Here is a 16,659-nt window from a genome sequence, read left to right on the forward strand (position 1 = left end):
TATGGTACCGTGGTGACTGTAGTTAAAGAAAATAAATTATCAGACCTGATTAAAAAAAAAACCAGGGCGGGCCGTGGACCGGACACACCGTTGGAGAAAGTAATTTATCAGGTAAACATAAATTCTGTTTTCTCCAACATAGGTGTGTCCGGTCCACGGCGTCATCCTTACTTGTGGGAACCAATACCAAAGCTTTAGGACACGGATGAAGGGAGGGAGCAAATCAGGTCACCTAAATGGAAGGCACCACGGCTTGCAAAACCTTTCTCCCAAAAATAGCCTCAGAAGAAGCAAAAGTATCAAACTTGTAAAATTTGGTAAAAGTGTGCAGTGAAGACCAAGTCGCTGCCCTACATATCTGATCAACAGAAGCCTCGTTCTTGAAGGCCCATGTGGAAGCCACAGCCCTAGTGGAATGAGCTGTGATTCTTTCGGGAGGCTGCCGTCCGGCAGTCTCGTAAGCCAATCTGATGATGCTTTTAATCCAAAAAGAGAGAGAGGTAGAAGTTGCTTTTTGACCTCTCCTTTTACCGGAATAAACAACAAACAAGGAAGATGTTTGTCTAAAATCCTTTGTAGCGTCTAAATAGAATTTTAGAGCGCGAACAACATCCAAATTGTGCAACAAACGTTCCTTCTTTGAAACTGGTTTCGGGCACAGAGAAGGTACGATAATCTCCTGGTTAATGTTTTTGTTAGAAACAACTTTTGGAAGAAAACCAGGTTTAGTACGTAAAACCACCTTATCTGCATGGAACACCAGATAAGGAGGAGAACACTGCAGAGCAGATAATTCTGAAACTCTTCTAGCAGAAGAAATTGCAACCAAAAACAAAACTTTCCAAGATAATAACTTAATATCAACGGAATGTAAGGGTTCAAACGGAACCCCCTGAAGAACTGAAAGAACTAAATTGAGACTCCAAGGAGGAGTCAAAGGTTTGTAAACAGGCTTGATTCTAACCAGAGCCTGAACAAAGGCTTGAACATCTGGCACAGCTGCCAGCTTTTTGTGAAGTAACACAGACAAGGCAGAAATCTGTCCCTTCAGGGAACTTGCAGATAATCCCTTTTCCAATCCTTCTTGAAGGAAGGATAGAATCTTAGGAATCTTAACCTTGTCCCAAGGGAATCCTTTAGATTCACACCAACAGATATATTTTTTCCAAATTTTGTGGTAAATCTTTCTAGTTACAGGCTTTCTGGCCTGAATAAGAGTATCGATAACAGAATCTGAGAACCCTCGCTTTGATAAAATCAAGCGTTCAATCTCCAAGCAGTCAGCTGGAGTGAAACCAGATTCGGATGTTCGAACGGACCCTGAACAAGAAGGTCTCGTCTCAAAGGTAGCTTCCAAGGTGGAGCCGATGACATATTCACCAGATCTGCATACCAAGTCCTGCGTGGCCACGCAGGAGCTATCAAGATCACCGACGCCCTCTCCTTGTTGATCCTGGCTACCAGCCTGGGGATGAGAGGAAACGGCGGGAACACATAAGCTAGTTTGAAGGTCCAAGGTGCTACTAGTGCATCCACTAGAGCCGCCTTGGGATCCCTGGATCTGGACCCGTAGCAAGGAACTTTGAAGTTCTGACGAGAGGCCATCAGATCCATGTCTGGAATGCCCCACAGCTGAGTGACTTGGGCAAAGATTTCCGGATGGAGTTCCCACTCCCCCGGATGCAAAGTCTGACGACTCAGAAAATCCGCTTCCCAATTTTCCACTCCTGGGATGTGGATAGCAGACAGGTGGCAGGAGTGAGACTCCGCCCATAGAATGATTTTGGTCACTTCTTCCATCGCCAGGGAACTCCTTGTTCCCCCCTGATGGTTGATGTACGCAACAGTTGTCATGTTGTCTGATTGAAACCGTATGAACTTGGCCCTCGCTAGCTGAGGCCAAGCCTTGAGAGCATTGAATATCGCTCTCAGTTCCAGAATATTTATCGGTAGAAGAGATTCTTCCCGAGACCAAAGACCCTGAGCTTTCAGGGATCCCCAGACCGCGCCCCAGCCCATCAGACTGGCGTCGGTCGTGACAATGACCCACTCTGGTCTGCGGAATGTCATCCCTTGTGACAGGTTGCCTAGGGACAGCCACCAACGGAGTGAGTCTCTGGTCCTCTGATTTACTTGTATCTTCGGAGACAAGTCTGTATAGTCCCCATTCCACTGACTGAGCATGCACAGTTGTAATGGTCTTAGATGAATGCGCGCAAAAGGAACTATGTCCATTGCCGCTACCATCAAACCGATCACTTCCATGCACTGCGCTATGGAAGGAAGAGGAACGGAATGAAGTATCCGACAAGAGTCTAGAAGTTTTGTTTTTCTGGCCTCTGTCAGAAAAATCCTCATTTCTAAGGAGTCTATTATTGTTCCCAAGAAGGGAACCCTTGTTGACGGAGATAGAGAACTCTTTTCCACGTTCACTTTCCATCCGTGAGATCTGAGAAAGGCCAGGACAATGTCCGTGTGAGCCTTTGCTAGAGGAAGGGACGACGCTTGAATCAGAATGTCGTCCAAGTAAGGTACTACAGCAATGCCCCTTGGTCTTAGCACAGCTAGAAGGGACCCTAGTACCTTTGTGAAAATCCTTGGAGCAGTGGCTAATCCGAAAGGAAGCGCCACGAACTGGTAATGCTTGTCCAGGAATGCGAACCTTAGGAACCGATGATGTTCCTTGTGGATAGGAATATGTAGATACGCATCCTTTAAATCCACTGTGGTCATGAATTGACCTTCCTGGATGGAAGGAAGAATAGTTCGAATGGTTTCCATCTTGAACGATGGAACCTTGAGAAACTTGTTTAAGATCTTGAGATCTAAGATTGGTCTGAACGTTCCCTCTTTTTTGGGAACTATGAACAGATTGGAGTAGAACCCCATCCCTTGTTCTCTTAATGGAACAGGATGAATCACTCCCATTTTTAACAGGTCTTCTACACAATGTAAGAATGCCTGTCTTTTTATGTGGTCTGAAGACAACTGAGACCTGTGGAACCTCCCCCTTGGGGGAAGCCCCTTGAATTCCAGAAGATAACCTTGGGAGACTATTTCTAGCGCCCAAGGATCCAGAACATCTCTTGCCCAAGCCTGAGCGAAGAGAGATAGTCTGCCCCCCACCAGATCCGGTCCCGGATCGGGGGCCAACATTTCATGCTGTCTTGGTAGCAGTGGCAGGTTTCTTGGCCTGCTTTCCCTTGTTCCAGCCTTGCATTGGTCTCCAAGCTGGCTTGGCTTGAGAAGTATTACCCTCTTGCTTAGAGGACGTAGCACTTTGGGCTGGTCCGTTTCTACGAAAGGGACGAAAATTAGGTTTATTTTTTGCCTTGAAAGGCCGATCCTGAGGAAGGGCGTGGCCCTTACCCCCAGTGATATCAGAGATAATCTCTTTCAAGTCAGGGCCAAACAGCGTTTTCCCCTTGAAAGGAATGTTAAGTAGCTTGTTCTTGGAAGACGCATCAGCTGACCAAGATTTCAACCAAAGCGCTCTGCGCGCCACAATAGCAAACCCTGAATTCTTAGCCGCTAACCTAGCCAATTGCAAAGTGGCGTCTAGGGTGAAAGAATTAGCCAATTTGAGAGCATTGATTCTGTCCATAATCTCCTCATAAGGAGGAGAATCACTATCGACCGCCTTTATCAGCTCATCGAACCAGAAACATGCGGCTGTAGCTACAGGGACAATGCATGAAATTGGTTGTAGAAGGTAACCCTGCTGAACAAACATCTTTTTAAGCAAACCTTCTAATATTTTATCCATAGGATCTTTGAAAGCACAACTATCCTCTATGGGTATAGTGGTGCGTTTGTTTAAAGTGGAAACCGCTCCCTCGACCTTGGGGACTGTCTGCCATAAGTCCTTTCTGGGGTCGACCATAGGAAACAATTTTTTAAATATGGGGGGAGGGACGAAAGGAATACCGGGCCTTTCCCATTCTTTATTAACAATGTCCGCCACCCGCTTGGGTATAGGAAAAGCTTCTGGGAGCCCCGGGACCTCTAGGAACTTGTCCATTTTACATAGTTTCTCTGGGATGACCAACTTGTCACAATCATCCAGAGTGGATAATACCTCCTTGAGCAGAATGCGGAGATGTTCCAACTTAAATTTAAACGTAATCACATCAGGTTCAGCTTGTTGAGAAATGTTCCCTGAATCAGTAATTTCTCCCTCAGACAAAACCTCCCTGGCCCCATCAAACTGGGTTAGGGGCCCTTCAGAACCATTATTATCAGCGTCGTCATGCTCTTCAGTATCTAAAACAGAGCAGTCACGCTTACGCTGGTAAGTGTTCATTTTGGCTAAAATGTTTTTGACAGAATTATCCATTACAGCCGTTAATTGTTGCATAGTAAGGAGTATTGGCGCGCTAGATGTACTAGGGGCCTCCTGAGTGGGCAAGACTAGTGTAGACGAAGGAGGGAATGATGCAGTACCATGCTTACTCCCCTCACTTGAGGAATCATCTTGGGCATCATTGTCATTGTCACATAAATCACATTTATTTAAATGAATAGGAATTCTGGCTTCCCCACATTCAGAACACAGTCTGGTAGTTCAGACATGTTAAACAGGCATAAACTTGATAACAAAGTACAAAAAACGTTTTAAAATAAAACCGTTACTGTCACTTTAAATTTTAAACTGAACACACTTTATTACTGCAATTGCGAAAAAACATGAAGGAATTGTTCAAAATTCACCAAATTTTCACCACAGTGTCATAAAGCCTTAAAAGTATTGCACACCAAATTTGGAAGCTTTAACCCTTAAAATAACGGAACCGGAGCCGTTTTTAACTTTAACCCCTGTACAGTCCCTGGTATCTGCTTTGCTGAGACCCAACCAAGCCCAAAGGGGAATACGATACCAAATGACGCCTTCAGAAAGTCTTTTCTAAGTATCAGAGCTCCTCTCACATGCGACTGCATGTCATGCCTCTCAAAAACAAGTGCGCAACACCGGCGCGAAAATGAGGCTCTGCCTATGATTAGGGAAAACCCCTAAAGAATAAGGTGTCTAAAACAGTGCCTGCCGATATTATTATATCAAAATACCCAGATAAAATGATTCCTCAAGGCTAAATATGTGTTAATAATGAATCGATTTAGCCCAGAAAAAGTCTACAGTCTTAATAAGCCCTTGTGAAGCCCTTATTTACGATCTTAATAAACATGGCTTACCGGATCCCATAGGGAAATGACAGCTTCCAGCATTACATCGTCTTGTTAGAATGTGTCATACCTCAAGCAGCAAGAGACTGCTCACTGTTCCCCCAACTGAAGTTAATTGCTCTCAACAGTCCTGTGTGGAACAGCCATGGATTTTAGTGACGGTTGCTAAAATCATTTTCCTCATACAAACAGAAATCTTCATCTCTTTTCTGTTTCTGAGTAAATAGTACATACCAGCACTATTTTAAAATAACAAACTCTTGATTGAATAATAAAAACTACAGTTAAACACTAAAAAACTCTAAGCCATCTCCGTGGAGATGTTGCCTGTACAACGGCAAAGAGAATGACTGGGGTAGGCGGAGCCTAGGAGGGATCATGTGACCAGCTTTGCTGGGCTCTTTGCCATTTCCTGTTGGGGAAGAGAATATCCCACAAGTAAGGATGACGCCGTGGACCGGACACACCTATGTTGGAGAAATTAACACATTACTACATATTATTGCTATGAACTCTTTGAAACAGAAATCAACATTTATTATCTATGTACCACAGAACTTGTTTATTGTTGTATTTTCATAACTAATTCTAGCGTTGAAAACCTCAATAAAAACTATATTTGAAAAGAAAAACTTCAAGCTCTATAGTTGTATAATCTGAAAAGTGAACGTTTAATAAACCTGATTTATGGAATGGGACATGGTTAGATTTTTCTTTTTTTAGCAAATGGTATTCAAGAGTATACTAAGTTGAAATTTTTTTGTCTCGGTATCCTACCTCTGACAGGCAAAATATTGATTTAACAATGTAACACAGCTTTAGCAGCTAACCAATAAATAATGCATAACATGCCAAGCCCCCACAAAAACTCTGCACAGAGGAAAGGTAATCCGATACTTGCAGATTTATGAGGGGGTGATGGCAAAGCACATAGGCAGGAGCAAACTCTGATATGATCAAATCATTGATGAGAGAAGCAAACTCCCTTAAAAAAAAACAATTAAAAAAATAATACTAAAAACCAAAAATGTATGCTTACCTGATAAATTTCTCTTTCTTTCTTTCTGGACATGGAGAGTTCACAATGTCATTCCAATTATTAGTGGGATATTCAACTCCTGGCCAGCAGAAGGCGCAAAGAGCACCCCAGCAGAGCTGTTAAGTGTCACTTCCCTTTCCCATAATCCCTGCTGGGAGGCATTCTGCTGAAGGAAGATGTAAAAAGATGGTAACACAAGGATATAGAGGTCCCTGAGGTTTATACCAAAAACGTTGTGAACTCTCCATGCCCCGGAAAGAAATTTATCAGTTAAGCATAAATTTTCTATTCTTTCCTATGGCATGGAGAGTCCACGATTTCATTCCAATTACTAGTGGGAACCAATACCCAAGCTAGAGGACACAGAATGAAAGGGAGGTAAAATTTGTAGATTTTGGAAAAAGTATGCAATGAGGACCAAGTGGCCGCCTTGCAGATTTGCTCCACAGATACTTAATTTTTGAAAGCCCAGGAAGAAGAGACAGCCCTTGTGGAATGAGCCATAATTCTCTCAGGAGGCTGTTGTCCAGCTATCTCATATGCTAATCGGATAACACTTCTCAACCAGAGAGAAAAAACAGTAGAAGTGGCCTTCTCACCCTTACACTTACCAGCGAAAACATGAACAGGGCAGTAGACGGACGAAAATCTTTAGTTGCTTCTAGATAACATTTTAGAGCACGCACAACATCCAGGTTGTGTAACAGACGTTCCTTCTGAGAAGAAGGATTCATACAAAAGGAAGGAACAACAATTTCTTAATTGATGTTGGGATCCGATACCACTTTGGAAAAAAAAAAATCCAATTTAGTACGAAGGACCGCCTTATTCGCATGAAAAATAAGGTAAGGGGAATCGCACTGCAAAGCCGAAAGCTCAAACTCTGCAAGCAATCGAAATAGCAAGTAGAAATACAACTTTCCATGATAACCAAATGGATAACCGAATGCATAGGCTCAAACGGAGCCTGCTGCAAAACTTTAAGAACAAGGTTAAGGCTCCAGGGAGAAGCAACAGGTTTAAACACAGGCTTGATTCTGACCAAGGCCTGAACAAAAGATTGAACATCTGGCAGATCTGCCAGACATTTGTGCAAAAGAATAGACGGTGCAGAAATCTAACCCTTCAGAGTACTGACCGACAAACCTTTGTCCAGGCCCTCCTGAAGCAAAGACAGAATGCGAGGAACCCTCACCCGACTCCAAGAGAAACCCATCGATTCACACCAATACAGGTATTTACGCCATACCTTATGGTAAATCTTACGAGTAACAGGCTTACAACCCAAAGCATAGTATCAATGACTCTCTCAGAAAAAAACACGTCTAGCCAAGACTAGGCGTTCAATTACCAAGCAGTCAGCTTCAGAGAATATAGATTTGGGTGGAGGAAGGGACCCGGAAGTAGAAGGTCCTTCCTCAGAGGCAACCTCCAAGGGGGAAGAGATGACATCTTCACCAGAACCTGCGAGGCCAGGCAGGAGCTATTAGAATCACAGACGCCCTCTCCTGTTTGATACAAGCAATTACTCAAGGAAGGAGAGCAAACGGGGGGGGGGGGGGGGGGGGGCTTGTGGATCTCTTGAACTGTACTTTGAAAGCTTGGTGTTTAGACGTGACGCCATCAGATCCAACTCTGGAACCTCCCCACCGGAGAGTTATCATTGTGAAAACCTCTGGATGGAGAGCCCATTCCCCGGGATGAAAGGGCTGCCTGCTCAGAAAATCTGCTTCCCAGTTGGCCACCCCTGGGATGTGGATGGCAGAGAGAAGGCAATAGTGACACTCTGCCCACTGGAGCATGCGAGTCACCTCCTTCATTGCTAAGGAACTCAGAGTTCCTCCCTGGTGATTGATGTATGCTACCGAAGTGATATTGTCCAATTGAAATCTGATAAACCGGAATAAAGCTAGTTGAGGCCAGGCTATTAAGGCATTACTCTAGGATGTTTATGGGAAGAGAAGACTCCTCTCGAGTCCAAAGACCCTAAGCCTTTAGAGAACCCCAAGCAGCTCCCGAGCCTGAAAGGCTGGCGTCCGTGGTCACAATCACCCAGGATTTACCTTTAACCCATGGAAAAAAAGAATAGACAAAAACATCTCTGTATGAGATTTTGCCAAATGAAAAGATGGCACTTTAACCAAGATGTTGCCCAGATAAGGCGCCACCGCTATTCCTTGAGATCTGACCACCGCCAAAAAAGGCCCCCAGGACCTTTGTAAAGATTTGAGAAGCCGTGACAAGGCCAAAGGGAAGAGCAACATTTGGAAATTTTTGTACAGAAAGGAAAATTGTAGGAATTGGTGATGTTCCCTGTAAATGGGAACATGCAGATACGCATCCTGCAGATCTATGGTAGTCATGAACTGACCTTCCTATACCAAGGGTAGAATGGAATGAATAGTTTCCATTTTGAAGGACGGAACCTTGAGGAATTTGTTGACACTTTAGGTCTAGAACGGGACGTAAAGTTCCATCTTTTTTGGGAACCACAAAAAGATTTTAATAGAATCCTTGACCCTGTTCAGCTCTGAGAACTGGAACAATACTCCTAGGGAACATAGGTCCCCTTTACGCACTTTAAGAAGGCCTCCCTCTTTACCTGGTTTGCAGATAACTTGGACAGGATAAATCTGCCCCTGGGGAGACAAGACTTGAATCCTATTCTGTATTCCTGAGATACTACCTCCACGGCCCAAGGATCTGGGACATTGCGGATCCAAGCATGCCGGAAAAGGAAAAGCCTGCCCCCCCCCCCCCAAGATTTAAAATCAGCGGAAGGCTTCTTGGCTTGCTTTCCCTTGTTCCAAGGCAGACTGGATCTCCATGAGGACCTGGATTGCTCTGGCTTGGAAGAGGAAGACTTTTGTCCTTACGAAAGGAAAGAAAATTTTTATTTTGACGACCCTTGGGTCTATTCTTCTTTTCCTGAAGTAGGAAAGATCCCTTTTCCACCCGTAATTTCAGAAATTATCACAGCCAGACCAGGACCAAATAAAGTATTGCCCTTATAAGGTAAAGACAGAAGTTTAGACTTGTAAGATACATCTGCAGACCAAGATATTAACTAGAACAGCAAGGCTAGAAATCTTGGCTCCCAATCTAAGCACTTGCATGTTGGCATCACAGATAAAAGTATTGACCAGCTTAAGAGCCTTGATACTATCCTAGATCTCCTCTATAGTAGTCTCTTCTGAAATCAGGTCAGACAAGGCATTGCACTAATAAGATGCTGCCCCCGCAACCGTAGCAATACTTGCAACTGGTTGCCACTGTAATCCCTGATGAATGTAAATCTTTTTTTAAGTAAGCCTCTAGCTTCTTATCCATGGGATCTTTGAAAGAGCAACTATCCTAAGTAGGAATAGTAGTTCTCTTGGCTAGAGTAGAGATAGCTCCCTCTACCTTAGGCACTGTGCACCACAAGTCATGTATAGAGTCAGAAGCAGGAAACATCTTTTTAAAAACAGGAGACGGAGAAAAGGGAATTCCAGCTTTTCCCATTCCTGAGCTATAATTTCCAACATACGGTCTGGAACTGGAACAAATTCCACAGATGAAGTAACATATACTCTGTTTAGTTTACTAGACTTTTTGGGGTTCTCAGCAGCAGATGAGTCAGAGTCTTCCAAGGTAGCAATGGCCTCCTTCAAAAGTTACCGGAGGTGTTCCTAGTTTAAATCTAAAATTAACCTCATATGAATCTGTAGATTTTTCCAATATAGAGTCAGAGATCTCACCCTCAAATGCCACTGAGGTATCATCATCATCAGATAACAGAGACTGACTAACGCAGCCTTTGCAGAGTCAGAACCCTTACTGATAGAAATATGTTTTTGATTTTCTCTTCCTCTTACCAGCAATGGGAAAGGCTGATAATGTTGCAGAAGTTATCTGCACAACAAAATCCCCTGGTAAATAAACACCCCCCAGGAGGATAATGAGAGGACGCGCGGGGCACTGCATGTGAACCTGTTAAACGTTTGGGAAGTCTGAGGGGAAAGCTGAGGCATTGCTAGGACAACATTATCCTGAGAGACAGAAGGCTCTGAGATAGAAATCTTATCCTTAAATAACAATGTCTTATTAAAACAAGAGCAGCAAAACTGCACAATAGGAATAACTTGAGCCTCTAAGCAAAACAAACATTTTTCAAAAAAGACAAACTTTCTTCATTAGTGTTCATAACTATAGAGAAATTGGATCCCACAAGGAAAAGAAAAAAATTTATTCTAGTAATATGCAATAACTACAGGAACTGTGATACCTCAGCTTTGCTGAGGGCTTACTGCTCCTATACCCAGCCAATATATCCCACTAGTAGATGAATGAGAAATGAATGAATAAGTTAAGTAAGGTCATTAGGTCAAAGCAGGACGAACTCTCTTTACAAAGGGATTTGCTAAAATTAGAACTATGGGCAAGTGAATGGAAAATGAGATTTAATACGGAAAAATGCAAGGTTCTACATTTTGGAAGTAAAAATAAGCAGGCTACTTATTTTTTAAATGGGACAAGACAAACACAGGAGGAAAGGGATTTGGGAGTAGTAATAGATAAGCTAAAGATGGGTGCACAATGCAGGGCAGCGGCTTCAAAGGCTAATAAGATACTAGCATGTATTAAAAGAGACATTGATTCAAGGGAGGAAAGCATAATTCTGTCATTATATAAAGCCCTGGTAAGACCTCACCTTGAGTTTGGAGTGCAGTTCTGGGGACCGATTGCTAAAAAAGATATTGCAGAACTAGAAAAAGTTCAGAGAAGGGCCACAAAGCTAATAAGGGGATTGGAGAAATTAACCTATGAGGAGAGGCTAGCCAAACTGGGTCTGTTTTCTTTAGAAAAAAGGCGCTTGAGAGGTGACATGATTACTTTATATAAATATATTCAAGGCCCATATACAGAGATGGCAGAAGCTCTGTTTATTCCAAGAAAATTGTTTCTGACAAGAGGTCATAATTTAAGGTTGGAGGAAAGGAGATTTAATCTCCTGCAACGGAAACGTTTTTTCACTGTAAGAGCAAAAAAATTGTGGAACTCATTACCAAAGGAGGTAGTGAATGCCAATACCATAGATACATTTAAAAATAGTCTGGATACATTTCTGTATATAAACAAAATTAATGGATATGATTGCTATTATTAAATGGGTCACATTTTAAATGGGGTTATTTAAGCTTAACTGGAGCTTTTTGTAAGTATTTTAGATTTGTATAGGTTGAACTCGATGGACTTCAGTCTTTTTTCAACCTTATCTACTATGTTACTATGTTAAATACAGGCACAGTAATTTAGTGCAATCTGAACCAGAGCAAACAGTGAAAACCTCCACACACGCCGCTACAAACTCCTCTCTGACAGAGAAGTTGAAAAGCTGAAGTACGGAGAAACTGTCACCTGACCGCAACTTAAAATAAAATGCGCCATCAAGTAAAAAACGGCACGCAAGTAAAAATCCACTAGAAATATGGGGATTACGTTTTCACCCAAAACGATCATCAACCATCCATATAATACTTAAATGGGCCCCAAATAAAGTAAATCTCTCAAGGCGCCAAACAGACTTAAGGGGAAAAGATATATCCCACTAGTTTGAAAAATCAGTTTTTATGTGAACCTCTGTCAGCCTCATAACTCTCTCAAACAGTATGCAGTGCCCCAAAAAATGCCCTCTGAGATTTTATTTATATATATATATATATATATATATATATATATATATATATATATATATATATATATATATATATATATATCCCTTAATAAAGAGATAAATTAATTTAATTAATAACCCTTAGAGACTACCTTCTAACCGAAAAGGGAAAGCATTTACCTATGGATCCTGCTGACAGGCAGGAAATAGCTTCTAAGGTGTGACAGATTTCTCCACTTCTGCCAGGAACCTGTAGAAAAAGAAAAAACAGTAACGAACCCTGGTTTTCTATAATGATGTAGCATTGTTAGAAGATAAGCATAGACCACCTCGCCGTCTTCCAACTGCTAAAATCCACCATTACTCTTACTAAAGAGATTGACATGGACACAGCATAGCCCCAATCAAGTACCCATTAAAGGATTACATATCTTCAGACACCAAGGCAAAGAATGACTGGGGGTTATGGGTAAGGGAAGTGACACTTAACAGCTCTGCTAGGGTGCTCTTTGCCTCCTCTGCTGGCCAGCAGTTGAATATCCCACTAGTAATTGGAATTAAATCATGGACTCTCCATGCCATAGGAAAGAAATAAATGTTTAAAAACAACTTGTGTGTGCATGTGGGGGGATGGACAATATTCATTTGTACCAGGGCTAATATATAACCATATCTCTTTCGACACAGTTTGTTCAAAAAACACAATACTAACACAAATAATTAAAAGGGACAGCAAATACCTTGACATTGTAATATACATTGTACAGTTATGTGTGGTAGAACAACTTTGCAATATACTTTCATTACTTATTTTGGCTCAAATTGCAAATACATATTTTTCCTATAGATAAATTACTTATGTGGGATTATTTAGAGGGTTATTGTTTACAAAAAGCCTCTATTTGTATTATTTATTTAAACCCGGTAATTAAATTGATTGCCGCCATTTTGACTGCATAGTGTGCCCAGACAGGCACGAAATTGCATGAGTACTACCTTAAAAAGAGACATAAAACCTAAATTTTTTAATTCATGATTCAGAAAGAACATGCAATTTTAAACAACTTTCCAATTTACTTTATTATCAAAGTTTCTTCTTTTACTTGTTATCCTTTGTTGAAAGGAATGTGCACGTCTGGAGCACAACATGACAGGAAATAGTGCTGCCATCTACTTCTCTTGCTAATGTATAACATTATTGCAAAACTTCTGCCATATAATGCTGCAGACACGTGCACAGTCCTGAACTGTAAGGACATTTTACATTAGATTTTTATTTGCATAAATGTTTTGAAGATGATCCACTTAAGTAACCCACCTGGGAGTGTTTTTGTAACGATGTATAGTTTTACTTTTTTTTTTTTTTTTTAATAAGACTCCAAACCAAGCCCCAAAGTATCAGATGTACATGCACGTTTACAAACTCCTGTTGGCTTCTGTTTGTATAATTGGACTTTTCATATACAGGGATGGAGGGAGCATCTGCTCTTCTTGCTTTCCCAGCCTAACCTCATCAATATTGCTAAACAGAGCTTTTAAGTACGTTTTTAAATTGTTTTATACCGGATTATTAGATCAGTATCTGTGTATATCCTTCTTTATAGTAGTGTCTATTACATGCAATTATATGAAAATTGGTGTATACTGTCCCTTTAAGGAATATTACACTCAAAGCAATTGTGCAAATTACAAAAACGGTTTTAGAAAAAGCTACAAACTGCCAATGCACTTCCTCAGAAAAAGAATCTCTCTTTGTATGTGTTGTAACAATTTATTATTATGTGTTACGTTCTAAAGATACAAAATTAAAGTGACATAAAACAGGATGAGATGTGTGCATATCCTAAAAGGACTAATTAATTAAAAATAGTTTGCATAAAAAAATAGTTTAAAAATTGCTGGCAAGTATTTTAAAATCATTTTCAAAAATAAGCAAACACACTTACATAGCCATGTTGTCTGGAGACTGTGCTTCACCCACCCTTATCAGTGTTTAGACACAGGCATTGTATTTCAACTGAGTTCACAGCTTCTAGGCATGTTCCAGCAGATAATCACTATGCACTTTTGCCTTCTACCAAAACCATAGATATAGATACAGCCATAGAAGGAAATGTGTGGGGGGAGTTAGAGCTTAACAATTTGGAAACTTAAATGATAGGGTTAATGGCGAGGTACTGCAGAATAAATTTGCAGGTAAAGTAATTAAAGTACATATATTATTTTGTCTCTATCCCAACTTGTTTTATGACCCTTAAAGTAAACAACTTTCATAATTTTCCTAAACTGAAAAAAAAACTCATTTTATAGAAATGACTTCCTATCAAAATGTATACTTAACAACTTACTGTTATTTGACTAAGCCCAGCAAGTCTCATTGTTAACGTGGGTGACATAAAATATTTGAAGGCCAAATCAAGACTCTCTTTGTCAAAGCATAATGCTGTATCCAGGGGTTCTTTCACTGTACTCCACATTAAGTCAGCCATGTTACGAGCCGCACTTTGCCGCAGTTCTTGGTCAGATAGTTTACACAAATACCTGCAAAGAAACCCACAGATTAAAATGGGGTATTCATTACATTGCACGTAGTAACAACTATTTCCTCACTCCATACAGAATAAACAATCATAGATAAGACTTGTATCGAAGCGGATTAAAAATAACTAGGTAACAAATCCTTTTGAAAAAGTACACCCAAGTTTCCATCCAGTTATAAGCAGTTCAAAATCATATGAAATGCAATCAAGCATAGTGGCGTTCATTTTAATGCAATAACTATGCAGAGTGAAGAAGCATAAATGAATGCAGTCAGAAATGAAAAATTAAGGTTTTCTTTGCTAACAGTATTATTATTATCAGTTATTTGTAAAGCGCCAACAAGTTCCGCAGCACCAAGTATAGTCCACCACAGAGAATACAACAGCACAACTTAAATAAATTAGGTCTCCAGAGTCATATTCCAGAGAAAGATGGAATGAAGAAACATAAGTAATTACCAAGGAAAGGGAAAAAAAACAGGATAGTGTTCATCAGTATATGCAGTAGTATCAAATCTATTATCAAAATCTACTTTGTTCCTTTGCTATTCTTTGTTGAAGAGATGTCTAGCTGGGTACCATGCACATGTCTGGTGCACTGCATGACAGGAAATAGTTCTGCCATCTAGTGCTCTAGCTAATGTATAACTTTATTACAAAACTGCTGCTATGTAGTGCTGCAGACACGTGCATGCTCCTGCACTTACCTTCCTGATTTTCAGCAAAGGATAACAAGAAAATTATTTTATTTCCTGGCATGAAGAGTCTATGAATCCATTCTAATTACTAGTGTGAATTCAACTCCTGGCCACCAGGAGCCAAAGAACACTCCAGCAAAGCTTTAAAGGGACAGTCTAGTCCAAACAAAACGTTCATGAATCAGATAGGGCATGTAATTTTAAACAATTTTCCAATTTACTTTTATCACCAATTTTTCTTTGTTCTCTTGGTATTCTTAGTTGAAAGCTTAACCTAGGAGGTTCATATGCTAATTTCTTAGACCTTGAAGGCCACCTCTTAAGAATGCATTTTAACAGGTTTTTCACCACTAGAGGGTGTTAGTTCATGTTTTTCATATAGATAACACTGTGTTGGTAATGCAAAACTGGGGAATGGGTAAAAAAGAGATTATCTTTTAAAACAATAACAATTCTGTTGTAGACTGTCCCTTTAAGTATTCGTCCCACTTCCCATAATCCCCAGTCATTCTGTCGAGGAAATACAGAAAGAAAAGGACACCAAGAGTACAGGGAGTGCAGAATTATTAGGCAAATGAATATTTTGACCACATCATTCTCTTTATGCATGTTGTCTTACTCCAAGCTGTATAGGCTCGAAAGCCTACTACCAATTAAGCATATTAGGTAATGTGCATCTCTGTAATGAGAAGGGGTGTGGTCTAATGACATCAACACCCTATATCAGGTGTGCATAATTATTAGGCAACTTCCTTTCCTTTGGCAAAATGGGTCAAAAGAAGGACTTGACAGGCTCAGAAAAGTCAAAAATAGTGAGATATCTTGCAGAGGGATGCAGCACTCTTAAAATTGCAAAGCTTCTGAAGCGTGATCATCGAACAATCAAGCGTTTCATTCAAAATAGTCAACAGAGTTGCAAGAAGCGTGTGGAAAAACCAAGGCGCAAAATAACTGCCCATGAACTGAGAAAAGTCAAGCGTGCAGCTGCCAAGATGCCACCAGTTTGGCCATATTTCAGAGCTGCAACATCACTGGAGTGCCCAAAAGCACAAGGTGTGCAATACTCAGAGACATGGCCAAGGTAAAAAAGGCTGAAAGACGACCACCACTGAACAAGACACACAAGCTGAAACGTCAAGACTGGGCCAAGAAATATCTCAAGACTGATTTTTCTAAGGTTTTATGGACTGATGAAATGAGAGTGAGTCTTGATGGGCCAGATGGATGGGCCCGTGGCTGGATTGGTAAAGGGCAGAGAGCTCCAGTCCGACTCAGACGCCAGCAAGGTGGAGGTGGAGTACTGGTTTGGGCTGGTATCATCAAAGATGAGCTTGTGGGGCCTTTTCGGGTTGAGGATGGAGTCAAGCTCAACTCCCAGTCCTACTGCCAGTTTCTGGAAGACACCTTCTTCAAGCAGTGGTACAGGAAGAAGTCTGCATCCTTCAAGAAAAACATGATTTTCATGCAGGACAATGCTCCATCACACGCGTCCAAGTACTCCACAGCGTGGCTGGCAAGAAAGGGTATAAAAGAAGAAAATCTAAT

General features: G+C 41.1%; 1 protein-coding gene across 3 annotated transcripts in view; it reads right to left on the minus strand.

The window, feature by feature from the left end:
• Positions 1 to 16,659, minus strand: part of USP34 (ubiquitin specific peptidase 34) — a 1,226,195-nt gene that overhangs the window by 1,020,442 nt on the left and 189,094 nt on the right. For all 3 annotated transcript variants that reach the window (XM_053712051.1, XM_053712050.1, XM_053712048.1), the window contains exon 7: positions 14,225 to 14,417. In XM_053712051.1, coding sequence (XP_053568026.1) covers positions 14,225 to 14,417 — 193 coding nt within the window. The remainder of the gene's footprint in view (positions 1 to 14,224; positions 14,418 to 16,659) is intronic.

Source organism: Bombina bombina, chromosome 4 (assembly GCF_027579735.1).
Source record: "Bombina bombina isolate aBomBom1 chromosome 4, aBomBom1.pri, whole genome shotgun sequence".
Taxonomy (NCBI): Eukaryota; Metazoa; Chordata; class Amphibia; order Anura; family Bombinatoridae; genus Bombina; species Bombina bombina.